General features: G+C 40.1%; 1 protein-coding gene and 1 non-coding gene across 2 annotated transcripts; one reads left to right on the top strand and one right to left on the bottom strand.

Moving 5' to 3' along the window:
- CUNH12orf66 (chromosome unknown C12orf66 homolog) lies at window positions 1-27,542 on the bottom strand. Its single transcript, XM_036251911.1, has 3 exons — window positions 27,254-27,542; window positions 15,603-15,888; window positions 1-1,967 (listed from the first exon to the last, which is right to left on the bottom strand). Exons 1-3 carry the CDS (start codon window positions 27,486-27,488, stop codon window positions 1,151-1,153), a joined length of 1,338 nt encoding a protein of 445 aa, XP_036107804.1. The 5' UTR covers window positions 27,489-27,542; the 3' UTR covers window positions 1-1,150.
- On the top strand, window positions 20,330-20,436 carry LOC118624758. The gene has a single exon (XR_004958430.1). It is a non-coding gene; the product is annotated as a U6 spliceosomal RNA (small nuclear RNA).
- Window positions 27,543-27,961: the final 419 nt, after the last annotated feature.

Genomic DNA, 27,961 nt, shown 5'->3' with positions numbered 1-27,961 from the left:
TTACTTTTTCTGGCTTATTCTTATTCTGAATCAGTAAGCTGAAAGTGAAGGTCGCCACAGCTCCATGGTGCCTTCTTCCACCTGAACACCTACTGAAGAAAAGGGTTAAGGCAGCATGTGTTAAGATGTAGCACTGCTTCTAAAAGTATTTGGAGGAGATAGGCATGAATCCCAAGTTCAGATGCACTTAAGTACTGAGTTGCTTATTCAACCATGAAGAGGTCTCTTGAATGCACAATTAATTTTTAACAAATGCAGTGATTCCATTTTGATTTTATAAAAGTAGGGTAAGTCACATGAACGTCTCGGAGTGGCTGAAAAACCAAGACTGCAGGGGTGGAGCCAAACATGAACATACATTTCAGCAGAAAGGTGATAAACAGAAAGCCAAGCAGATAATATGCTGAGGAGGGAAGAAATCCCACATAATGATTTATACTGACTTCAAAACAGAGTGAAAATTCAAACTTCATAAGGTTACAAATAAATGCAGTTAGGTGTGTAGATCACCCCAAAAGAACCTTTGGCTATTTAAGTTGCCATAGTGTCTTCTGAACTGTTGAGACCTGATGTGCCTACTACTCTGGTGGACCTTCACTTTTATAACTGGTAGAAGTCTCTCACCAAGACTCTAATTTTGGCATCAAAAATATTCATTTGTAGATCAGAATCATAAAACTAATAACTTCATGTTAATTGGCTAGTTTATGAGATAGGAAACATATAGTCCTTAATTCTAAAAAGGCCATTTAATATCTTATCCCCGTTACTCATCCAGGTAGGAGGGGAAGGGAGAGAGCATTGGGAATGGCATTAGAATACAATGTTTAGAATATAAAACATCTGGAAAGGAACATCAAAGGCCAATAAATATTCAGTCTACAGGAAGTACAGGAAAATACGAGAAAATACTAAGAGTACTTTGCTCTACCATGGAGATACACAGTAGCCTAGATTACTCTTTGGATACTTTATTTAATTGGCCTTAATTGCATATAAAGTGTGCAACATGATTAGGAAGGATTTGTCTTTAATTCAGCTCTGAAAGAAGCATGAATGGATCGAAACTCTAACCACAGACCATCATAGATCATTAGAGCACTTACAGACACCATTTCTTATCTTGAAAACCTTTTGCACAAATCATCTGCTAACCTTTGGATCCAGGTTTCAGACTTGCAAAAACCTTGGGGTTCTTAAGGGCAAGTGAGAGCTCATTGAGAAAGGAAATAAAGTGGGAGTCTCTTTCGGATTTCTTTGACTCAAAAATGACGACAATGGTGAAGTGAGGTTCTGGGCGGGTTAGGAAGTAGGTGCTCTGAACTTTGTCATCATAGAAGTGAACCACTTTCTCCAAGCTGTTCAGGTCGGACGTGCGGTCCGTCATGATCATAATGACATTGGGCCAGTGCATGACAGGCCTGTCGCTGGGCAGAGACACCACAGCGGGATACTGGTCCACACCCTTCGGTGCCTCTCTGTAGGAGTGGGGGTGGTGATAGCCATGACCCTGGAAGCTCTCAGACCCTCGGTTGTCAAAGATTAAAGACACATTGGCAGCGTCGTATTTCCTGATGAAGCTGGAAATCTTTCCAAACAGGTCTGGGTTGGCTTTTGCAGTCAATGTTTTCATTTCTGAAGCAGTCGTTTGTCGGCTCAGTGCCTCGTGAAAGTAAAAGCTAAATTTGGCAAGAAGCATGTTTTTGAGTTTCATCAGCCAAAGGAAAAGGTGCGGGGGCTGAACGGCCTTCTGAGACTGCCCTCCAAACAGATGTTTCTTGGTCTCCCGCTGCTTCTCGAAGATCTGGCCCCAGGTCTGCAGCTTGGTGTGCGCACTGTGCAAGTTGACCAGGGATGGCAGGAACTTCCACTCTGAGACCTGAGCCTGAGCCTTCAGGAGGTGACTCAGGACGTCGACTTCCAACTGGAAACTGCTTTCCAAAGGGCTGAGGATTGGGTGGTGAAATCTGAAGTGGGAAGAAAAATGAATAGAGTAAATGGGAATATTACTCCATGTTGACATTTTCTACCCTCAAAAAAAAATGTGGTCAGACAAATAATATTACATCTGGGGGCAGGGGAAGGAAAAATGGAATGTTGACTTATTTAAAAACCTGGCCAGTGTGGCTCAGTGGTTGAGTTTGTCCCATGCACTAAGTGGTCACCAGTTCGATTCCCTGTCAGGGCACATGCCCGGGTTGTGGGCTTGATCCCCAGTAGGGGGCATGCAGGAGGCAGCGGATTGATGATTCTCCTTCTCTTTTCCCCTCTCCCTTCCTTTCTCTCCAAAAAATCAATAAAAATATATTTTTAAAAAATAATTCTGACATAACTTCACCATTTCAGAATTATATCTGCATCATAATCTCCTATGGCAATAGCCTGACACTTAAAAAAAGAGAGAGCAAGAGTGGTAGCCAACTTCTTTCCAAATGTAGGGAGATTAAATGAGCTATAATTCTTTCTTAACCTATTTAACTAATTCTGGTGATTGTGTGACTCACATTATCATCAAAACAAGGCATCTTCCTTTCAGGGTGTGGTCCTAAAGAGGTGGGAGTAATAGAAAGGTCACTAAATCATCACTGGAGTGTATATATAACATGCTAAACTTAACGTTCATAGTGACTCCATAAATTATTATTAAATCTGTGTTTCAGGTAAGAGTACAGACTATAAACCTATACCTGAAACACTGTATATAATCAAAAAATGTTTGTTAAAGGAATAGAACATTTACCAGAAAGCCCTTATTCAATCCTAGTTCCCAAATTCCCTTTATATTTAATCATGGTTAAAACAAAATGGTAGCTAAACAAAAATGATCTAACAGTTCAATAATTTTCCATTTATCTCAGGGTAGAATCTAAAATCCTTAAAAAGGCTTAAATAATCTGGTCCCTTCTTAATATGAGCCATATTCCCATTCTTTTCACTTTCTGTGGACATTAAATAAATAATTAGAAATGCAATGATATCACAAAGATAGCCAAGGTAGTAGTGTGATTCATTTTGACCGTGACCTACAGTTAGAAGTACGCTTTACATTGTGACTAAGTACACCACACACACACACACACACACACACACAAATAAAAGGGTTTTTTTTAACTTGTTTACCCTTACAGTCATCCCTCGCCACTTCGTGCTTCGACTTTCGCGGCTTCACTCCCTCGTGGTTTTTTCAAATATAGTATAAACCATGATAGAGTGATGCCGCGGAAGTCGAAGCACAAAGTGGCCGTGGCGAGGGACGACTGATTGTGTATAAAGAAAGAATTCTACTTCGTGGAAATTCACTTATCACGGTAGAGTCTGGAACTGATTAACCACGATAAACAAGGGCCAACTGTACTATGTCCAATGTACTCTTCATATTTAATAATATATATAAATCCTAATTGGATTCCTGGTCACTAAATTAATTTTATGACTCAGAAATTGCTACCTGCTGTTTGTAAAACACATTCTACTTTACTTGTAGTAACAATATTGAGGGGAAGGGGGCAGAACATGACAGTATCCTCCGTTCCAGGCAGAGGGGGAAGGGCAAGTACAAAACCCTGAGGTGACCCTTTTTCATCAATACTGCCTTCTATGCTTCAGGTCTCCTCTTCAGGGTCACCTCCTTAGAAATCTCTACCACCAGCCTAGGTCAGGATCCCCAATTATATCCTCTAGTTTCTTTATACCTGTCTTCTTCTTTAGTAGCTTAATCATATATTTTATCAGACAGCCCAGTAGGTGAGGCTCAGTGGATTGAGCGTCCTCCCATGGACTGAGAGGTCCTGGTTCAATTTCTGGTCAGGGCACATGCCGGGTTGTGGGCTCATCCCCAGTGGGAGGGCGTGCGGGAGGCGGCCCATCGATGTTTCTCTCTCACATCGATGTTTCTATTTCTCTCTCCCTTCCCCTCTCTCTAAAATATCAATAAAAGCATATATTTTAAAAGGTTTACTTTATCAGACAAACTGGTTCCCTTGCTTTGAGCTCCTCGCTGAGGGGAAGTAAACCTGCCTACCTCTTTCACGCCTTTATCTCTACAGCACATGGCACATAGTGGAGATTCAGTGTATGTGCTATGTTAAGATGTGAATCCTAGTTCCTGCCTCATTAATTCTACCTGCTGCTTATGATCTAAGTGAAGTTCTGTGACAATGGAATCAAATGGTTAAGGAGACTCCTCTCCGTATGGACCACGCAGAGTTTCTTGCTGTCTTTTCTTTTGAGAAATGCCCAGGGAGGTTCAATGTCTGCCTGGCCCGGTGCACCCACCTTCTCAAGGAACCTACATCAAGCCCTTACACGCTTCTTAAATACCCAAAGCATCTGCAAAAGTTGCAGGAATCATCTTAGCCAGTGACCCAGTTTGAAAGGTGCGGGCAAGATGTAGCATTTACTGAGCAGTCTTATGCAGAGGCAGCACAGGAGACACTTTACAGGCCTGAGCCCTTGAGATTTCACTGCTCCACTGTCAACAAGACAGAAGCTTCTCTCACAGCTCAGTTTTGGCCCCAGTTGAAAGGGAAAATGCTCGTTATATATTAAACAGTTAGGAAAAAAATCACAAGTACACCTAGAGTTTTTAAAAATGTATTTAAACACTAATTAAAGGGATTATGATTAAGACAGCTCATACTAGGTTGGACATTATAAGACAGGAACTGATTATCGTATGATCAACAGGATGTAATTATTCACATCGATGACAACAACATACTGTTTTTTTCTATTACTTGCATTTTACCCTTAAGATAAGGAAGCTAAAACATGGGTGGAGGGGCTAGTCTAGTAATTTATATACTCAGAAAATCAGAAAGATAAAACATCTCAAATCCTCTAGCTCATGTGCTTAATTAACTAGTTTGGACTATTCAAACATTACATGCTTCTGAATAAACATTAAGAAAGTCTAACACACACACACACACTAACATATCTCAAAATCTCTGAATTGTAAGAAATGCTCCTAGTCCCTTGGCCTAAAGGCTAAGGCCCCTTAATACTTAATGAGCATTAAGTATCACAAGATTCTATAATCGTGGATCAGGAAAATTTACTAAGGAATTATAAACACAGTAAGACTGTTAATAACAGAAAATGGTATGAAATTGGAGAAAATTCTACCACTAATAACAATACTGTTATTTTTGTTCTTCCAGTTGGAAATCATCTATACCCAACATTCTCCTTGAAAGAACATGAATTCTCTTGCAAACCTTCAGAAAGAATTCTGAACAAGCTCTTCCATAAATATATACTAAAAGTGCTCAAATGCTCAATATTTACTAGGACAAATGTGAATGTTGAAGCTATTTTTCATTCTTAAAGCTAAAAATACATGTTAAAATTATTCTGCCAAGACTTTGAGATTAGCATTACGATATATCATTTCCCCAATTCCACTCTGCTGTGTGCCTCATGTCTATTCACAACTTAACTATAGGGCAGCAACTGTCAACCTTTTTCATCTCAAGGCACACATTAACTAATTACTAAAATTCTGTGGCACACCCCAAAAATTTTTTTTCCAATCTAACCAAAAAAAAAGGTAGAATATAATTTTGATTCATTCATACCAAATGGCTATTGTTGTGTTGGTTGTTATCATATTTTTATTTGACAGTCTAAGGGAAAAGAGGTCAGTGCCCCTTAAATAGTCAGGTATTGCACGTTTTAAAAAATTCTTGCAGCACACCGCTTGAAAATCACTGCTACAGGGGAGCCATTAAATTGTTGTAATCCAAAAATATACACCTCAGCTATGGCAACAAGCTTGAACAAGTCTGAATACAGAACAAACTGATAACTATTTGCAGAGAACGTCTGCTTTGTAAAAATCCATTTAAAAAAAAACCGGCCAGGTACTCAGTTGGTTAGAGCGTCATCCCGATACACCAAGATTGTAGGTTCGATCCCTGGTCTGAGCACATACAAGAATCAACCAGTAAATGCATAAATAAGTAAAACAACAAATCAATGTTTCTTTCTTTCTCTCTCTCTCTCAATTTTCTTAAAGCCATAATAGAAAAAAAACTAAAAGAAAAATACTATGCCTTTAAAAAAAAAAAGAAAAATTTAAGAGCCAGAAAAAGAGAAAGTACACATGCACAAATGCATTCCTTCCTTTATAAACCATCAAGGGGTTCCTTCCAAAAGAAGTATGCAGGTTCCATGCATGTGAAGAGTCAGAAACCCAATTAAAAAGAAATCTGTAGCCCTGGCCGGTTTGGCTCAGCGGTTAGAGCGTAGGCCTGCGGTCCTGAGAGACCCGGGTTCGGTTCCCGCTAAGGGCGCGTGCCTCGGTTGCAGTTTGTCCCCGGTCCTGGTTGGTCGTGCGGGTGGCAGCCACTCGATGTGTTCCTTTCACATCGATGTTTCTCTCTCTCTCTGTTCCTCTCTCTCCCTCCCACTCTACCTGAACAAAAAAATGGAAAAATGTCCTCTGGTGAGGATAAAAAAAAAAAAAAAGAAATCTGTAGCACAACAATGTGGATGTACTCAATGCCACAAAACTGTACATTTAAAAATGGTTAAAATTGTAAGTTTTATGTTATGTGTATTTTACCACAATTACAAAATCTGTATTATCCTCTCGTTTAAAACAATTAGTTTACTAGTTTTTAGATGAATTAGCCAGAAGTTCGCCCTGCAGGACCTCCTATGCTAGGAGGTATTTATAATGGATACAAATAGAAAGTAAGACCTCCCTAATGAAGGGTAAAAAATAAAATGTTTGGAAGAAGGGGCAATTCCTTTGGTAGAAAGTTTGAGGAGGCCATTGAGAAGACAGGATTTGAATTGAGCCATAAAGCTTAAAGAAAAAGCAGGATCCATTAAAAAAAAAAAAAAAAGCAGGTGGGATTTAGCTATGTGAAAGTGAGGGCTTACATTTACATTTCTGGTCCGAATCCGTAATCACTGCTGATTCCACACCTTTTGCCATGTGACTCCAGAGCTTCTCCCACATGAGGAATGTGTTTTCCCACGATGGACTGGGCCATGTGACTTACTTTGGCCAAAGGGATGTTAACAGATCTGATGCAAAGCAAAGGCTTAAAACGAGTTTGGCTGGGCTTGCTCTTTTGTACTTTGGCTATGGCCACTGACTAGCTGCTTCCCCCCTGACCTTGGGCTCAGAAAGAACGCTGTGGAGCCCGAGTCCAGAGCTCACAGCAATAAGCCCAGCCTAGAGGGACCAACAGTGTTAAGCTACCTAGCTAAGATTAGCCCAGGTGAGCAACTCTCAAAATAGACCTGCCAACCTGTAAGTGTGAATTTTGGGGTGATGGTTATATAGAATGACTGTGGCAATAGCTAAATGATACATGGTAGAACAGTGTGATGGGATTCAGAACATGCTACTCCAAAACATAGTACATGCTGTTGAGTCAGCTCCGATTCCTGGAGACCCTATGATGAGTAATGCCCATGATGTCCTGTCCACAGTGGCCCTGCTTAGCTCCTGTAGCTCATGCCTATCTCAAAGTCAGTCCATCTCATAATTGGTCTTTCTCTTTTCCCCCTGCCTTCTATTTTTCTCAGCATTATTGTCTTTTCCAAAGAACCCTGCCCTCTCGTGACCTATAGTAGGACCGCTTCCATTTTGTCATTTTTGCCTCCTGTAAAGTGCCAGGCTTCCTTTGCTCTAAGACGTACTAGTTAGTCCTTCTGGCGGTCCAGGGTTTCTGTAGAGCTCTCCTCCAACACCATATTTCAAATGAATTATTTTTTTCCCTCTTCCAGCCTTCTTCATTATCCAACTTGTACATCGGTACATAGTAACTGGGAATGTGAGGGTGTGGATGATCTTGGCCTTGGTCTCTAATGACACAGCTTTGCTCTTGGTGATCTTCCTAATTCTCCCAATGCTGCCCTTCCTAGTCTCAGCCTTCTTTTGATTTCTTCGCTAGTTTCCATTTAAATTGATGACTGAACCAAGGTAAGCAAAATTTTAGTAATTTCTAAACTGAGTATATTAAAATGAAGGAATTTAAGAAACCACATGTACAGGAAGGGCTTTCTGACCCTCCCCTGAATTGGGTCACAAAATGCTCAAGTGAAAGGTGCCATCCCCATACCCTGAATGAAGGGGCATCCCTGTCTCCAAAGACTAAGGGACACCGAGAGGAAGCTGAACGAACAGGCCTTGCTGTTTCCCTCAGTTTACTACACTTAGCTCCAGCCCTTTTTCATCCTAGTACATTTTTCCATGACTCTCCACTCTTCATCAAATCTAGTATAAAAAAGGTTTAACGGCTTCTTTGGATCTTCATTTCTTATGAAGGCTTCCCAGTCATGTAAAATTTACATGAAACATCTTTGTATGCTTTTCTCTTATTAAGCCGTCTTTTGTGAACGGGACCCCAGCTGAGAACTTAGAAGAGTAGGGAAAAACAGACAGTTTTCCTCCTCTACTAATTCAAGGACATTCTAAGCAAAATAAACAGTATGAACCAAGGTAGGAAATGGGGAAAGATTTCTCTGAGGCCTCTCTTCCTTTTTACTAAGAATTTGGCTGCAATTTGATGGACCTTAGATGAATTTGAAAAGGTAGGCTGGGGCAAGATCATGAAAGGCCTTCTGTCTGCACTGTTCAGATGCAGGCATGTCAAATGCTTCAAGCAGAATGCATCTCACAGAAATTGCACTGTTGTTGGTTTTGCTTAGGAAATTTTCAGTGAGCAATCATTAACCCTGTTGAACTATACACACAACTGTTTCATTAACAGTCTTATCATCATAAATCTTTTTTCTGAAGAAATAATAGGCATAAGACCTAAACAAATCATAATTCTGTCTTTGGTGAGAATTCTTCCATTTGAAGCATTCAAATAAAAAATGCAAACAGAATTTTTTATTCCTCACCTGAGGCTATTTTTCCATTCATCTTCAGATAGAGTGGGAGGGAGAAAGAGGTAGGGAGAGAGAAAAACATCCACATGAGAGACACACATAGATTGGTTTTCTCCTGCACAAGCCCAACCAAGGCCAGGGATCAAATTGCAACCAAGGCATGTGCCCTTGACCAGAATCAAACCCTTGACTCTTTGGGTCGAGGGCCAATGCTCTAACCACTAGCCAAACCAGCCAGGGTGAAAACAGAAATTTTATGTAACTAAAAAAACCCCATTATTTAAATTCTAGCTATATTTATGATTAAAGACTAAAAATCACTGAGCAGTGTATTAGACCCATAACAGAGGGATTTTAAAAAGCTCTCTAGAATGCATAAATAATTGCTGACTGCTTTAAAAGTATAATTTCTTAAAACTATATTCTTAATTTAGGAGAATAAATATTAATTTGCATTAAATTTATCTTCCAATTTTGTTTTAACCACAGAAACAAAAAAAATTAGCCAGAATTTTCTTTTATGTTCACCATATAAAACAGGTAAATAAAATCAAAACGAATTCTACAGACTCAAAAGGATGTTTCTTTGGAAAGAAACCCAGTTCTACCTCTCCTCAAGAGTATTCAAGGAATAGTAGATACTCTGGTCCTAAACAAGTTAAATTCATGTTTTTTCTTCTTCAAGGCACACAAAAACCCTTACATAAATAATGTTAATTATTCAATTTGAAGTGCAGCATCATAAATGACTGTGATTCTTAAACAAGGATTTGTATTTGTACAATAATGTAATAAGTTTACTAAAAGACGAAACCTTTAACACCTTTCTACCCCGAAGACAAATGGCTTACAGAGAGAAAAAGCCAAACATGTTTTCCATTCATCTTTGAAAGCAGACTGGACACTGCAATAACTCACACAAGATCTACATCTCCAATCAGGACCAGAGGTTTAGACTCCATGCTACATATCACGCTTGTTAATTTTTTAATACAAAAGCATTCCATGGTTTAAAAGATAAAGAATTCACACAATTTCTTTTATAAGTGCTCTGACATGGATCAGATATACTGGGGCAAATAAGCATTCCCTGAAAGACAAATTGGGTCCTTTGGGAAAAGGATTAACTCATTCAATACAACAGAATAGCAAAATATGAATTACCTCTCTAGAACACTGGGACCATGAAAGAAATGTGCTTGGTGTGGCACAGAAGCCAAATCAAAAAGTCTGCAGAAAAAAGGATGTTAACCCAGCAAAGGACGAATCATGTCCCTTTATACCTAGAATAATCCCTCTTCCCAAAGAAAATCAATATATTATATAGAATTCCACCTTTTCAGAATTTCTTAACTAAGGAATTTATGTTGTTCAAATGAACCCACAGCCTCTCATTTAGATCATTTTCAGGCTAGGAGGTGTCTGTAATCAGTAATCCCCAGTGACCAGAGAAAGGTAGCATGGATGGAAGATGGAGACTGCAGGTGAAAACACGCGTTGACCATATGTGGTATTGCAACCCAGCTCCATCGGATTCCATCAGCATCCAACCAGAGGGCTGATGGGCACAGCCAAGCACTGCCCTAAGAGTTTCAAGAAGGCAATCCAGGCTTTTGCAGGAAATGGGAGAGATTCACAAGCCTCTGGGAAGTGGGATGTTTCAAAGAAGCTCCAAAAATGATAGCTAGATCACCAATCTAATAAAATAGAAACGAAAACAGTGAAATCGTAGTAATCATTCCAAAGAGACACATCTACACATACATGCACACACACATCTGTAAGGTTCAATACTCAGTGTATCCTAGTGTTGGTATCTTTCTCCCATTTTCCCAAACCATTTTTTTCATGCATACTATGTATCAGTATCATAGAAAACTTTTAAAACATACACATTTCTGGACACCCACTCCAGAACCACCAAATTTTACCCTCTTAGGGAAAAAGAGGAGGGGCCCAGGTATGATTATTTTCTTAAGCTTCTGAGATGGGTCAGCAACCACTTTCACATTAGCATTTAGCAATCACCACATGACATCTCTTCCCCCTTAACGATCATATCTCCAAATGTACTTTAGTTTTTGGTTTTCAAACAATTACTTTAATTAAAAATATATATACTGCCCTTGTTGGTTTGGCTCAGCATTTGGAGCATCGGCCCGCAAACCAGAGAGACCCAGGCTCGGTTCCCGCTGAGCACGTACCTCGGTTGCAGTTTGTCCCCAGCCCCGGATGGGGTTATGTGGGTGGCGACCACTCAATGTGTCTCTCTCACATCGATGTTTCTCTCTCTTCCTCCCTTTATCCCTCCTGTTCTATCTGAAGATAAATGAAAAATGTCAAAAAAAAAAAAAAAAAATATATATATATATATACACTTACCAGATTTGAGAAATATAATTATAAACATAAAACTTGTACGCTTGTAAAATCTATTTTAAAAAAGACAATGTGTATATTTGTATGCAGAGACTAACTGTCCCCATGACTGGAAGAACTTGCTAACATTCATTGCTTCTTAGGAAGGGAATTAAGTAGCTAAAGGACAGGGCAGCAGGTAGACTTTTCACTATGTATTCTTTTGCACTTGATAAATTTTGAGCCATGTTAATGTATTACCAATTAAAATAAATACAAAGAAAATTCAGAATATATCATAAGTTCATAAATAACAACTACAGAGGATATTTTTGGGACAACTGAGGAAATCTGAATATGGATTATATGTTAGATGATGGTAGAAAATCAGCATTAAATTTTCCGTATGAAAACTACGTTACAGTTTTGTATGGTTCTTAGAAGATCCAACTGAGTATTTAGGAGTGCAATGTTATGATGTTTGCATTTGACTTCTACATAACTCAGGAAAATAAAATTATATACTGAGAGAAATAAAGTGTGGTAAAATTTTAATAACAGTGACTCTAGGTAAAGAATATGTGTACATTGTACAATTTTTTTTAGTAACAGTTTTACTGGTATTTAATTTATATAACGTAACATACACTCTCTTAAAGTATAAAATTCAGTGATTTTAATACATTCAGAGTTGTATAACCATCACCACTATCTAATTTTAGAACAGTCTCATGACCCCCTCCAAAAAAACCACATATGCATTAGCAGTCACTCCCCAGTCTCCCTCCCCACCCTCCAGCCCTGGTAACCATTTTCTGTGTCTATGAATTTGTAATCTACTTTCCATGTCTATGACTTTGCCTATTCTGGGCACTTCATATAAACAGAATGATACAATATGTGATCTTTTGTGACTGGCTTCCTTCATGTAGCATAATTTTATAAGGTTCATCCACATTATAGCATTTTTCAGTACTTCAGTCCTTTCATGTGCTGAATAATATCCCACTGTACGAATATACCACATTTATTTATCCATTCACCCATCAGTTGATGGATATTTGGGTTATTTTCACCTTTTGCCTATTACCAATAATGTTGCTTTGAACATTCCTGTAAGAGTTTTTATGTGTGTACCTATATTTTCATTTTGCATTTTTCATTGGGCATATATACCCAGGAGTGGGCTATTGGTCATATCATAACTCTGTGTACATTATACTGTTCTTGAAACTTTTCTGTAGGATTAAATTTTTCAAAATAAAAAAGTAGATGAGGGGAGGAGGGCAGGATCGGGAGGAAGGTGTCAATGGGGAGGGGGGACATCTGTATCAAAAATAAATTAATTTAAAAACAAGAAAACCAACAAAAATATAAAAAAATAATTAGGAAAAACTTTATAAAAAAAGAATAAGAACATAATATTAACCAAACAATTTTTTTTAATCTTCACCCAAGATACCTAAAGAGAGGTAGGAGGGAAGGAGAGATAGAGAGAGACATTGATGTGAGAGAGAAACATCGATCAGTTGCCTTTCGTACGTGCCCCTACTGGGGATCAAACCCATAACCTAGGTATGTGCCCTGACTGGGAATCAAACTGGCAACCTTTCGGTGCACAGGACAACACTCAACTGAGCCACTCCAGCAAGGCAACCAAACTATCTTGTGCCCAGAGAGAATATGCACATTACATGATTTTAGGCAGGATACAACTCTTATTCCTTGCAGGGGAATGTATAGTAAGTGCTTACAATGTTTTCCATCTTACTATGACAGAAGACTATTCATAGTCTTACTTTGTCTTATTATTTATTCAATAAATAAAAATTGATCCTATTTATTGACTGGCAAAATGATCAACAGAGATAAATTATTTACCTGGACTGGGTAAAAGCATCTCACTATTTGATACAAGCAATAATGCATACAGAATAGGGGCTCTGGGGTCAAAGAGAAGCAGTTCAAAGGTAAGTTGCATGACCCTGGGCATGCTTAGCTTCTGAGACTCCATAAAAGGAGAACTATCTACATCTATACCTAAAAGCAGATGTCATATAAAAGGGTCTTACACAGTGTGCCCGGCATACAGTAGTGGCTCAACATGTGCTAGTTTCCTTCAAAATAGCTATACAATAATCTTTCCCCCATTTTCCCTGCAAGCTTAAAAGTTAATTGCTGCTGTATTACAGAAACATTGACCTGTTAGTTTTGAAACCAAAAACCAAGGTCAGTCTACTTGTCTATACAGATGACCTCCAACTGTTTTCCCTGTTTCTGGTTTTTCATCTGAGCTCTAGATCCCCATTTCCAACTGTCTGGTGAATCTCCTCTTGAAAATCTGCTAGCAACTCAAGCTCAACTTGCTCTAAATTTTGCTCACTACCCTCCTTCTAAGCCAGCCCCTCTTGACTTCTCAATCCTGTAAATCATATTAATTCTTTTTTTTTCTTTATTGATTTTAGAGAGAGAGGAAGGGAGAGGGAGAAGAGAGAGAACATCGATTGACTGCCTCCTGCATGCCCCACACTGGGGATCAGGCCCATAACCTGGGCGTGTGCCCTGACCAGGAATTGAACTGGTGACCTCTTGGTGCATGGGTCAATGCTCAACCACTGAGCCACACTGGCCAGGCAATCCGGAAAATGATATTATCCCTTAAGGTGCAAAATCTCTGAATCACCTTTGACATAAACTTCTCATTACTCCCACCATCCTGTTGCCAAGACTTACAGACTTTTCTTGTCCTCATCTGTTTTTCCACTGTCTTGCAACTATGAGGCCCTATCACTGATCAGATCACCATATCAGCCTACTAAACTAACCTTCCCTCCTGTAGCCATTCCCTTCACCATCCCATCCCATTCTACACACCAGTGCCATAGTAATTACTTTAAGATAAAGATGAGAACACGACCCTCCCGTCTTCAAAAACCTTTCATGGTTCCCTACTATTTACCAACTATGCATCAGTTCACTCAACAAACACCTGCTGAGCACCTACTATGTGCTAGGCTCCGTTCAAGGTGCTGAAGACACAGAAGCTGCCATGGAGTTCACATTCTAATTGTGAGAAAAGAAAAAACACTCTGAGCAAATAACAGTAATTTCAGATGGCTATGATAAGGAATGTGAAGAAAATAAATCAGGGGAACAGAACAGTGACTAAGGGTAGGACAAGGAGAGAAGGCTTCTCTGACATCTGAACTGAGACGTACATGATGAGTAGACAGCTAGGACAGGGGTATTTCAGGGAGAGACCAGGCGCTACCAAAACTCAGGCCTTTCAATATTCTGAAATCACCTCCTCATCTCAAAGCCTCTGCTCCCTTCTTTCCTACCTTTGTTTTCAAAATCTACCTGCCCTGAAAAGTCATCTCTGATTCGACCTCCTCTATGAAGTCTCTTTTAATCCCCCTATTTTGCCTCTTTTCCCAGTCCATTAATCAGATGAGTATTATCCTTCATTTGGGAATATAAAATAACATATCTACCTTTCTCTTTCAAGCAAACATGTATGAACTTATATATCCAAAAGAGTGGGATCCTTCAAAGTAATCACTTTCCACTTAGTCCATTATAAAATTACTGAGCACCTACTATGTGCAAGGCACTGGGCCAGGCTCCATGGAATATAACTGTCATTCACATCAATGATGTTCACAATGCTTCTCAAATTCTCTGGGTATTCCTCTTTGGGTCAGGCAGTAAGCAATACATTACAACTAGTCTCATTTCTTTATAAGTAGCAATTTCCTTCAAAGAAAAGTTTTCCAGTCAATCAACATTTTTTAAAAAATTAAATTGGCTACAAATAATTTTGTGACTAGCAAAAAAAGAACAAAAAAACCCTTAAGTATGCCCTCCTCAGACGCACACATGCTAGCCTCCACTATGAGAAAATTTATAACAAAACCAAAACTAGGCCACAGGTGACAAAAGCAATTTTGCAGGAGTTTCTAACACATGTAAGTAGCAGGTACATGAGAGGAGTAAGTGGCTAACTCACAAAAACGATCACTTTGAAGGGGCACTTATTCAAACACCAGTTTGTTAAAATGTCACATTATTTTATATCCAATTCTTTTTGTTGTATGAACTCTTTCATAAGCACCAAAATCAGTTATAATACATCTTTTAAGGCTTATTTCATTATTGATCTATCACTATTGCTTAGAGAAGTATCCATCCAGGATGGTGTTAGCTAAGCCAAAGAAGGTGCCTAATGTATACCTGTCAATTAATTAATATGTACAAAATGTAATACAGCTAGTCTCCTTTGCTTTTCAACATAGACCTTCATAAGAAGTTGGGGAAACACTGAGGGTCTGCACAGGATCGAGAGGCTGATACAATCTGTCCCTCCCCTCCTCCTCACCTACACTGACCTGGAGCTGTATTTCTTGAGGATGGTGTCCAAAAGGCCAACGAGCTCTTCCGCATTGATGAATTTCTGTGTGCTGAGGGTGTACATCTTCTCATAGAAGTCTGCGATCTCCATCCGAGCCTGAACGAAGAAGCAGAGCTGCTCTGACAGGTGGGAGAGGAGTTCTTCCACGTGAGGAGCGGTCCCACCCAGGGCACCACGGCCTGTCACCACTTTCTTCAGCTCGTTATGCAGAGAAGTATAGATGGTGCGGATGGAGTCCTTCCTGCTGAAGAAAGACTGGCCCCCTGGTAGGCAAATGACATAAGCACATGACAGATCAGGGAGAGAAACCAGAAGTACAAAACACCTCCCAGCATACACAAGGAAAGGATATGAACCTGCTGAGCTCAGTGAGTTTTCATCTACCATATTCTCTGACTTCTACGATTGGGATTTAAATATTTTGTTGACAATTTCACTGAAGAGTAAGATAAATGAACACGCGGTACCACTCATTAGTGTAGCAATGTACATATGTTTGATTTCCTTACCCATGCACCAATTCTCCCCCACCCCACATCAATGAGGATTCAGATTCATTTCAGAAAATAATTAGCCTAGACCTAAAAAACCCTCCTTCCACATAAATATATTTAAAACAAATGAGAACACCCAATTATGAAACACTTGTTATTCCTGGTAAATCAGAAATTTTTATTTCTGCTTTAGAGTTGCATTTTCCTTTGAATCTCATCTTTTAATCTTATCTTTCAAACCAGAAAAGGGAAAATATACATATATCTCCCTTATACAAGAACACAAGACTACTGGACTCTCTCAGGGGAAAGAAAGAAATCTCAGTACTCTTGACGAAGTTGACAATAAGCAGCACATTGTGAATCACTGAGAGCAAAACAAACAATTATAAATAACTGCTGCTGTAACTCAGGGGGTTCCAAAGGAAACCAGCAAAAAATAAGATGAAATGCATCCTTGTCATCAGTCAAAAAGAATCAAATGGCATAGACATCATTTTCTTACTTCTGTATTAATACATAATCAACTATATTTCTAATAATTATTAAGCCAGCTTCATAGATGTTGCCTTAAGCAGTTCTGCAAGCCACTACAGGGTCAGAAGCAAGACATTAGGAGAATGAAAGGAAATAGGGCAGGTTTACAACCATAATTCTTAGGAAATACATTAAAATCTCAGAGATGGGTGACACTTTAAGTTTTCTATTTAAACACACAATGCTTTAATGAGTGAATTTATTTCTATTCTAAAATATCAATTAGGAGTGAAAATTATTTATCAAGGCTTTTGTAAAATACCATCTTAATGAATGAAACATTTCATAAAATTGTTTTTAGTTCATTGACCAGCTTATGTTTTAAGAAATGAATCTGAGCCCAGCTGGTGTGGCTCAGTGGATTGAGTGTCATCCCATGGACTGAGGTCCTGGTTCAATTTCTGGTCAGGGCACATGTCTGGGTTGCAGGCTCAATCCCCACTAGTGTGTTTTCAAGAAGCAGCGATCAGTGATGTTTCTCTCTCACACCAATGTTTCTATCTCTCTCTCCCTTCCTCTCTCTCTAAAAAAATCAATAAAAACATATTTTTTTAAATGTATCTGAGCTTCCAGTCAAGATGGCAACATAGGCAAATGCAGTACTTGCATCCTCCTATAAGCACATCAAAATTACTACTAAACCACACAACATCTGTCATTCAAAACAGCCTATAATCCAGCTGAACTGATGTCCTACAACTGAGAATATAAAGAAGCCCAGACTGGTAGAAGGGGTGGAGACACAAACCAGGCTGGTCCCACACCCACCTATGGCAGACAAAATCAGGAGGGGTATCTCGGCTGCAGAGGTCCTCCCTGAGGAGCAAGTGGTCCCAGCTTCACAACAGGATCCCCAGCCCAGGAAGATAAGTCCCCATAACTCTGGCTGTGAAAACCAGCTAGGGATTGTGGCTGAGTGAGACAAAGGGCTTCTGGAGTCCCAGACAGTTAGTCTTAAAGGGCCTGTGCACAGACTTACACCGACTCACTCGCTCTGAGCAACAGCACCAGGGCAGCTGCTCCAAAGGCACCAGGAACATATGGGGAGGAACTGAATTGTCTGGCATCTGGACAAGTGCTGGAGAGGCGGCTTTTTCCCAGACAAAAGAAAGGGCAGAGGCCACTGGTCCTTTTCTGAGACCCTCCCCACTCAGATCTGGCAGGCAGGTGCCATAGCTGAGTCTCCATTAACCTGGCTATCACTGTTCACCCTGCCCTAGTTATTCCCTGAGACCCTGCCCCACCCAATTTGTGGGCCCACCCAAGCTATTTCCAGTGGCTTTCCATATAAATGGCTAGTCTTGGCTCATGCTTCAAACTTTCCTAAAATCTCTTCAAACAAGCAGCATCTGGCCCTAGGGTCCCCTCTACCTCTCACTAAGTGGCCCTAGGCCCAGCACTAGTGGGCCAGCCTTGATTTGCAGTTTGGCCTTGCCTGGGCACCTCCAAGCACAGCACAAGTAGCAACCATCTGCAGATTGCTTTGTAGCTCATGCCAGGTGGCCCCAGGCAGAACACAAGCAGCGGAAGTGTACCCTAGCGTACACCTCCTGGGAGGCCCCAGAGCCAGCACACCCGGTGGATAGCTTCAGACCACAACAAAGCACCACCCAATGACATCCACAAGAAACACACTCAAGGGACAAACTCCCTGGACACTAAAGCCCTGCTGAAGTCCTACTCTGTGGGGTGAACCCCTACACAGCTGATCCTCCATGGTGGTTAATGGTCCCAGCCAGTCCTTGCAGGCAATCAGCCTGGGAGTTAATCCCTCTCACTGATGTGCCAACAGCAATCAAGACTCAACTACAACAGAACAGTGTACACAGCCCATATGGTGAGGTGCACCTGGAGTGCCCAGTCAAGTGAAAAGGGAGGCTGTTCCACTGGACCCTACAGGACACCTGCTACATTAGGCCACTCTGCCAAGCCTGGGAGATGTAGCAGTTTTAGCTAACACAGAGAAGCAAACACAGGGAGGCTGCCAAAATGAGAACACATAGAAACATGTCCCAAAGGAAAGAACAGCTCAAAACTCCAGAAAAAGAACTAAACAAAATAGAGACAAGCAATCTACTAGATGCAGAGTTCAAAACACTAGTTATAAGGATGCTCAATGAACTCAGTGAGAACTCCAACAGCATAAAAAAGGACATGAAAACCATAAAAAAGAACCAGTCAGAAATTAATGATACACTAACTGAAATGAAGAATAGTTTAAAGGGAATCAACAGTAGAGTAGATAATGCCAAGAAGCAAATCAGTGATTTGGAATATGAGGAAGCAAAGAACACCCAATCAGAACGGCAAAAAGAAAAAAGAATCCCAAAAAATGAAGATAGTATATGGAGTCTCTGGGACAACATCAAGCTTACCAACATTCACATAATTGGAGTACCAAAAGGAGAAGAGAGTAAGAAACTGAAAACATATAAAAGGAGGCAAAAACATACAATGGGGTAAAGATAGTCTATCTAATAAATAGTGTTGGGAAAATTGGTCAGATACGTGCAAAAAAGTAAAACTGGACCACATTCTTATACCATGCACAAGAATAAACTCAAAATGGATTAAAGACTTAAATGTCAGACTTGAAACCATAAAAACCCTATTAGAAAATGCAGGCAGTAAAATCTCGAACATTTATCACAGCAATATTTTTCTGATATATTGCTTCAGGCAAGAGAAACAAAAGAAAAACTAAACCAATGGTAATACATTAAACTAAAGTTTTTGCACAGCAAAGGAAACCATCAACAAAATGAAAACACATGCCCTGGCCAGTTTGGCTCAGCGGTTGGAGCGTCGGCCTGCAGTCCAGAGAGACCCGGGTTCGGTTTCCGCTAAGGGCATGTACCTCGGTTGCAGTGTGTCCCCGGCCCTGGTTGGTTGTGCAGGTGGCAGCCACTCGATGTGTCCCTTTCACATCTCTCTCTCTCTCTCTCTCTCTCTCTCTTCCTCTCTCTCCCTCCCACTCTATCTGAACAAAAAAATGAAAAAATGTCCTTGGGTGAGGATTAAAAAAAAAAAAAAAAATGAAAATCCACTGAACAGAAGAACATATTTGCCAATGATACATGTGCTAAGAAGTTAATATTCAAAATTTATAAAGAACTTATATAACTCAACACCAAACAAAACAAACAATCCAATTAAAAAATAGGCAAAGGAGCTGCATAGACACTTCTCCAAAGAGGACATACAGATGGCCAATAGACATATGAAAAGATGCTCAATGTCACCAATCATCAGAAACATGTAAATTAAAACCACAATGATCTATCATCTCACACCTGTCAGAATGGCTATCATCATCAATAAATCAACAAACAAGTGTTGGTGAGGATGCAGAGAAAAGGGAACCCTCGTGCTCTATTGGTAGGAATGTACAGCTGATTGGTACAGCTACTGTGGACAACAATATGGGGTTACTTCAAAAAATTAAAAATAGAACTGCCTTATGACCCAAAAATTTGACCTAAGGGAATATATCTGAAGAAACCCAAAACACTAATTCAAAAGCATATATACACCCCTATGTTCATTTCAGCATTATTTACAATAGCCAAGATTTGGAAGCAGCCCAAGTGTCCATCAGTAGATGAGTGGATAAAAAAGCTGTTGTACATTTACACAATGGAACACTACTTGGCCATAAAAAGAAGGAAGTCTTGTGCTCGCTTCGGCAGCACATATACTAAAATTGGAACGATACAGAGAAGATTAGCATGGCCCCTGCGCAAGGATGTCATGCAAATTCGTGAAGCGTTCCATATTAAAAAAAAAAAAGAAGAAGAAGAAGGAAGTCGTATCCTTTTTGACAGCATAGATGGACCTAGAGAGCATAATGTAGAGAGCATAATGTTAGGTGAAATAAGCCAGTCACAGAAACACAGTACCATATGGTTTCACTCATATGTGGATTTTCATGAACAAAATAAACTAACAAACAAGATAAAAACAGACTTATAGGTAGAGAACAGAGCTGTCAGAGGGGGTTGGAAGAAAAAGGTGAAGGGATTGAGAGAAAAATCCTCATAGTCACAAACAACAGTATGGTAATTACTAGAAGGAAAGGGGGATGGGTGGAGGTAGAAGAGGGTATAGTAAGGATAAATGGTGATAAAAGGAGGCTTGACTTAAGGTGGTGAACACACAATACAGTATACAGATGATGCATTATAAAATTGTATGCCTGAAACCTATATAATTTTATTAACCATCATCACCCCAATAAATTCAATAAAAAAATAAAAAATAAGAAAAACATATGTAGCCCTGGCCGGTTTGGCTCAGCGGTTGGAGTGTTGGCCTGTGGTACAGAGAGACCCAGGTTCAGTTCCCGCTAAGGGCACGTACCTCGGTTGCAGCTTGTCCCCGGCCCTGGTTGGTCATGCGGGTGGCAGCCACTCGATGTGTCCCTTCACATCGATGTTTCTCTCTCTCTCTCTTCCTCTCTCTCCCTCCCGCTCTATCTGAACAAAAAATGGAAAAATGTCCTCAGGTGAAGATAAAAAAGAAAAACATATGTAAAAATAATGACAGAAAACTTCCCTAACATGATGAAATAGACATACAAATCCAGAAAGTACAGAATCCCAAACAAGATGAACCCAAAGAAACCCGCACCAACACGTCATAATTAAAATGCCCAAGGTTAAAAGACAAAGAGAGGCCCTGGCTGGTTTGTCTTAGTGGTTAGAGCGTCGACCCACAGACCAATGAATCACGGGTTCGAATCTGGTCAAGGCCACGTACCTTGGTTGTGGTTTGTCCCCAGCCCTGGTCAGGCCATGCGGGAGACAACCAGTCAATGTGGCCCTATCACATCGATGTTTCTTTCTGTCTCTCTCGCCCTCCCTTCCACTCTATCTGATGATAAATAGAAAAATATCCTTGGGTGGGGAATCAAAAAAAAAAAAAATAGACAAAGAGACAATCTTTTTTTTAATTGATTTTTACAGAGAGAGGGAGAGAGAGAGGGAAATATCGATGAGCAAGAACATCAAGTGGTTGCCTCCTGCATGCCCCCCACTGGGGATCTGGCCCACAGCCTGGGCATGTGCCATGACCTGGAATCAAACTGGAGACCTCCTGGTGCACAGGTTGACGCCCAATCGCTGAGCCACACCAGTCAGGCCAAAGAGAGAAACTTAAAAGCAGTAAGAGAAAAGCAGTTAATTACCTATAAGGGAGCTCCCATAAGACCATCAGCTGATTTCTCAACAGAAACTTTGCAGGCCAGAAGGGAGTAGCAAAAAATATTCAAAGTGATGCAAAGCCAGAACCTACACTATCCAGCAAAGCTATGATACAGAATCAGAGGACATATAAAAGGCTTCCCAGACAAGAAAAAGCTAAAGGAGTTCATCATCACCAAACTAGTATTACATAAAATGTTAAAGGATCATCTTTAAGAAGAAAAGATTAAAAAAAAAAAGAACAATAAATACACAGCTATCAAAAACTGAATCTAAACAAACAAGCAGAACAGAAACAGACTCATAGATACAGAGAACATTTCTGACAGTTGCCAGAGGGGAGGGGGATTGAGGGAATGCGTGAAAAAGGTGAAGGGAATTAGAAATACAAATTGTTACAGAATAGTCATGGGATATAAAAGTACAGCATAGGAAATATAGTCAATAATATTCTAATAACTATCTATGTCAGATAACTATGACATATAACTATGACATTTAATAACTATGTTAGATGGGTGGAAGATTTATCATCATGATCACTTAGTAAATTATATAATGTCTAATCACTGGATATACACATGAAACTAATATAATATTGTATGTCAACTGTAACTGAAAAATAAAAATGTGAAAGAAATAAGCAACTACATACACAGATCTTTCCTATAATCTAGGAATGTGAAATGTCAGAAGTCACCAAAGGCAATTAAACTTAGAGTGCAAAGAGAGACTCTTATAAAATCTTCACCGACAGTCAACACATCCTAGTTTATACCCTTCATTTTATAAGTGGCCATGAATTTATTTGGATTGAAGGACACAGAAATATGGACAGTTTCATGGCAGTGAAAACGTAAAGAAAACAAGTGATAAACCCTTGGCCAAGGTTTTTGTTTTCTTTTACCTTAAATCTACTTTAACTTTTCTTTTGTAAGAGGAAAAAACAGAAGGATTCAAAATCAGAAGAATAGTTTAAGTCCCAGAATGCCATTTCTTGAGGGTGCAGGTGGGGGTGAATATTAAATCACTGTTTTTTATTTTAACCTATGGTGTTTTATTTCTAAAAAAAAAAAAAAAAAGGAAAGAAATGAATCTTATATCCCTTACTACTATGATGACCACCTTGTTCCAGTTTATCCATGACTTTCCAGATTTTAGCACTGAAAGTATTGCTTCTTGGGAAACCCTCCCTTAGTCCCATGTGCTGGAAACCCCATCCGTCTGGGCAAATCTAGAAGGATGGTCACCCAATTTACTATTGAATCCACAGACAAACAACTAACACTTAAAAAACATTTTCTCCAATATACTGCTTAAACAGATTGACTAACATTCACATCATTTCTCCTAACAGCAGCAAAACCTATAGGTACAGGTGGATTGACCCTGACACCAGCATCCTATACAGGACCGTACCCTGGAGGGTTTGCCTTCATTCCATGCCTACATTTAGTCTAGCTCTGCAGATTTTATAAATTGATGGTATGGAGTAATGAGAACTTTGTTTGCCAAGATCTAGGAAGATAATAAGAGTACCATGTAAAACCTAAAAGCTGTGAAAGTCTGACAATTTGGTTCTAAATCCCAGCTTCCAAATTTACAAGCTGTGTGATGTGCAAATGACTTAGCCACTCTGAACCTTAGTTGTTGTTTTAAATGTAAAATTATTAAAACAGCTGCTAAGAAGACAAAATGAAGTAACATTTGGTATGTAATGTACTTGGAACAAAGCACATATTCAATAATGCTAAACTCTTTCCCTCCCATTTATAACTGACAATAAGAAAATTCTCAATACTACATAATTGAGATTCTGAAACTCTATGGTAAATTGGTAATTTCAAGTCTTATGAAGAATAGCTATCTATTTGACAAAGCTAGGTGAACCCAACTATATACTCACTTCCAGTGTTAAACCGTATGGCCTTGGAGAAAATATTAACTCTAGGTGAAAAAGGTATACCTTCCTTCATCAGATTACCTTTTTCTGGAGGAGTTAAACACAACATAAAAACAAAGAATACCTTTAAAAGCTAATCAATAAACATCACTAGAATGTGCAAACAAGTAAAGTAACACTTATAAGGAAGGGAAAAACCACCAATGCCATTTCTTTATACAGGTCTCTCTTCTCACAGCTCTCAGGAGCACAATCCTATTTTATTGAACTATCCTGGTTAGGAATATACAATGGGAATTAGCCTTCCAGAGACACCAGAATTCTTTCTCTTTATAATTTTTTGAATTTACAAAATATGATTTCCAGAAGGCTCTATTTATGAATGCTCATTATTTCTCAAGATGTCAACAGCCTATCTCACACATGAAATGTCAAGTAATAAGTGCATATATATATTTTTTTTAACTTTTTTTTTTTAAATCCTCACCTGAGGATATTTTTCCATGTATCTTTAGACACAGTGGGAGGGAGGGAGGGAGAAAGAGAGAGAAACATTGATGTGAGAGAAACACATCAACTGGTTGCCTCCCTCACAACCCGGACCAGGGCCAGGGACTGACCTGCAACCAAGGTATGTGCCCTTGACCGGAATCAAACCCAAAACTCTTTGGTCCCCAGGCCGATGCTCCAATCACTGAGCCAAATCAGCCAGGGCTCAATTAATAAGTATATTAAAGGAGCATGTAAAACATCTAATTAGGTATTTTATTCTACAACTTCTGATAATTTTTAAACATCAGTTCTCAAGTCATCTTCTACCACGCTAAATTCCAGCAACCAGAGGTTGAGGAAACTCTCCAGTAATGAAACAAAGGGGAGAAAAATATGACTTTCTAAAATCCTCTGCAGGCATTGAGTCACTGATCCTTCCATAAACAGGGATATTCTCCCCTCAAAGGAAAGGAAGGTTCCAAGATAAGGGTTCCACCCAAAGTTTTTCACAAGTGAGCCAAGACAGGAACAGAAAGCTCCCAGTCAGGTCTGTCCTTTGTCTAAAAGACATCTACAATCAGGAATCACTGCTAAGGTCTCCAGTAAACACCAGTCACAAGAGTGAGGTAAAAAAAGACGTTTTTTAACCATGTTTTAAATGTTTAAAAATATATATATAAACGTTTTGTTTTACTTTTATTTATTTTTATTTTATTTATTTATTTTTAATCCTCACCCAAGGACATTTTTCCATTTATCCTCAGGTAGAGTAGGAGGGAAAGAGAGAAAAAGGAACATCAATGTGAGAGAGACACACTGATTGGCTATCAGGGACGAACCACAACTGAGGTACATGCTCTTGACAGGAATTGAACCTGCAACTCTCTGGTCTGCAGGCCCACACTCCAACCTCTAAGCCAAACCGGCCAAGGCTATTTTGCTTTATAAAGAAAATCATAGAAATGTCCTAAGTAAGAAAGTAGTTGAAGAACATGGGGATGTTTCAAATGGCAACACAAAAAGAATTTTTAAGAAAATGGAGAGTCAACCCAATAATCATGGTAAGCATGTTGATATCACTACCATTCCAGTACGAAAAAACTGACAGATATTTACAAAGTTAAAATTTAACATCTGGAACCTACACATTTATTATACTTGTGAATAAGTTAAGAGGCATTAAAGTTAAACATGCCATTTTTAGAACATGTACTCAAAAGTGACAGGTCATCTGGGAGCCTGAAGTGTCTGGGCATGTTTCAGAATGTAAAATGCTCCATGAGTCATTTCAAGACATAGCGCTCAAGCTCATCCATGCAAGGTGAGGTCCACGCAGGACCAATCACTTTGCATAATAAGGCCCACTTCACAGAACCCAAGTCAGAGACAATGATGGTCTTACACATGTTCTTATACACAGGGCAGCCAGTTTTGTTTACCTAAAAACCAGGTACATACAACTTAAAGTAGAGTGGCAATTTTTTAAAACAGGGGTCCATAAATAGGCTTTAACTAATCCAAAGGAATCTTCTCAGATTATATGCAAAATTGTATTACATGTATATTTTTCTGCGGAGTAAGTTCATAGGTTTAATTAAATTCTCATAGATAAGATTTTAAAAATTAAGAATCATGGCACTTGGGTCAGTCACCACTTCCTGAGGAAGGAGAATCTAAAAACAATGAAAACTGCCAGAAAATTACTCACCGTCAATTTTACAGTCAGAATCCTCCCCATTTACATATAAATGTAAATTATAATACATTACCAAATTTTTTTATATATCATGGATACAAACCGCTCAAAAGCGTGTATTCTGGTTTGGGTTTTGTCACCTACTCACACAACTGCACCTACACAATTTACCAATCTGGAGAAAGGGGAATAACTGCAACAGCAACTGCAAATCTGTGAGAAGTCCCACTGTAAAAAGGGGAAGAAAAAATGCACGAAGTGAAACTATCTACCCAGCTTCTGCCAATGAGTCAACATACTAAATAAGTTATTACTTGAAGAGCTAAGGTAGAAGATCCAAGAAAGTCTTGCTCCTTGAGTGTTTACTGAAAGATGTACATACATGGGCACCTTCAGATAATATAAGAAAACTGGAGGTAGAAGGGAATCAAAATGGAATCTGCACTTAATTTTACATTTCTGTCCTATACTGTTTATAGGTGTCTTTCATTCATACCAGAACCTATGCCTCTGACAATTAAAGGGTCTACAAATAGGCCAAAGTACTAAAATAACTGTAAAAGCTCTGGGATTCATAATATTTATTATTGGTAATTATAAGTAGTAATACTTGGTATGCCTAGCCCTTGACTTTCACATATATTATTTCTTTCTGATCTACTTATACTAATTGTTTCTACTAGTTAAAATCAATTGAATCTACTCTTGCATCTTATTTTCATGATATAAGAGTGTTTACCATTTTCCCCGTTCATCCCCTCTTACTAGTGTTAGGTATATTTCTTGCCTTCCCTGTCCAGTATTCATTTACTTGTTCATTCATTAAATATTTATTAAGGGCCTAGGAAAAGAGGGCAGGACTCCATCTGTGGGGGGGGCGGGGGGGGGGGCTTAACCCTAAGAAGCCAGACAATCGTGTTCATTAACTCTAACTAGGTTGTATTGCCACGTTTTGCTCCTCTGGCGGCAGCGTCACTGGTTAGAAGAGCGAGGACATAAAGTTTGGTTAACTTCTCATTTATGGCACCAATCCATGCACTGGGCAAAACAGATACATCCATCAGTTTGGGGCACAGCCTGCAAAGAGCATCCACCCCATCCGCCAATCTATCCGCAGCGGAGGCCGGTGGGCGGGGTTTGTGGAAGCTGAGGGAAGGAAGGGAAGAGTGGGAGGAGATCTGGGAGTGCCGAGTTGAGCCTGCAACTAGAAGTGACAGAAACGGGGAACCCAAGCCACTGCCGACCGGGGAATATACCCCCTTTCCTTCCAACTCAAGGGCCACGGGGGGAGCGGGGCGGAGGTACCTAGTTTCTGCCCCAGGTAGGTGAGGCTGTGATAGACCTTCTCGGCCGCAGCCAGGTGGGCCAAGGCCGCCAGCAGCGACAGCCAGCTGCCCCCCGCGCTCTTGTTGGCCTCTCGTTCCTTCTCCACATTGTCCTTGGCCTTGTCGTATGAGAAGATACCCAGGTGAGAGAAGAATGTCTCCAGCACAGCCTGTTCCACCGGGACCGGGGCGGCCAGCGGGATAGACTCCCCCATGCGAGCTGCGATCCAGCTCCACCCACGTGGCTCTGCTCTCCCTCGCACTTCCGGGTTCTCAGGGAACGTGCGCACAAGCGTGCGTGCGCGTGACCGCCACCAGCGGCAGGCTCGTGAGCGCGCTGCCGCCTGGACCGCGTCTGGGCCCTAGAGAGGACGTGGGTAAGGGCCAAGGAAGGAGGTGGCGGCTCCTCAGCTCCTCAGCAGCTTCAGTGCTTCAGTTCTTGCGGCTCTGAGTATTCAGACCCTCGGGGCAGTCCGCGAGGTGGCCAACTCGCTGCTCCGAGGAGCTGACCGCGTTCAGGTGAGCTGAGAAGCCCCTCCTGTGAGACTGCGTCAGCGCTGATGACGTCACGTTTACATGACGTCAGTAGTTCCTGCCTTAACCTCTGGCCTGGGCTCCCTGTGGGTCTGAGGGGCCCCGCGAGGTTGTGAGACTGGTAGCTGGAACTGTGCTCACTGTCCAACGTCAA

This window comes from Molossus molossus, unplaced genomic scaffold (assembly GCF_014108415.1).
Source record: "Molossus molossus isolate mMolMol1 unplaced genomic scaffold, mMolMol1.p scaffold_m16_p_10, whole genome shotgun sequence".
NCBI lineage: Eukaryota > Metazoa > Chordata > Mammalia > Chiroptera > Molossidae > Molossus > Molossus molossus.
Note: the sequence above shows the minus strand (reverse complement) of the source record. Positions and strands in the feature narration are given on the sequence as shown.

Bases quoted from the DNA above. Each gene is read 5' to 3' on its own strand.
- CUNH12orf66 (XM_036251911.1), bottom strand. From the start codon at position 27,488: ATGGGGGAGTCTATCCCGCTGGCCGCCCCGGTCCCGGTGGAACAGGCT. The intron at 15,889-27,253 runs GTACCTCCGCCC...TTTGCCTACCAG, and splicing joins CTACCTGGGGCAGAAACTAG to GGGGCCAGTCTTTCTTCAGC. The intron at 1,968-15,602 runs GTCAGTGTAGGT...TTCCCACTTCAG, and splicing joins CTCAAGAAATACAGCTCCAG to ATTTCACCACCCAATCCTCA.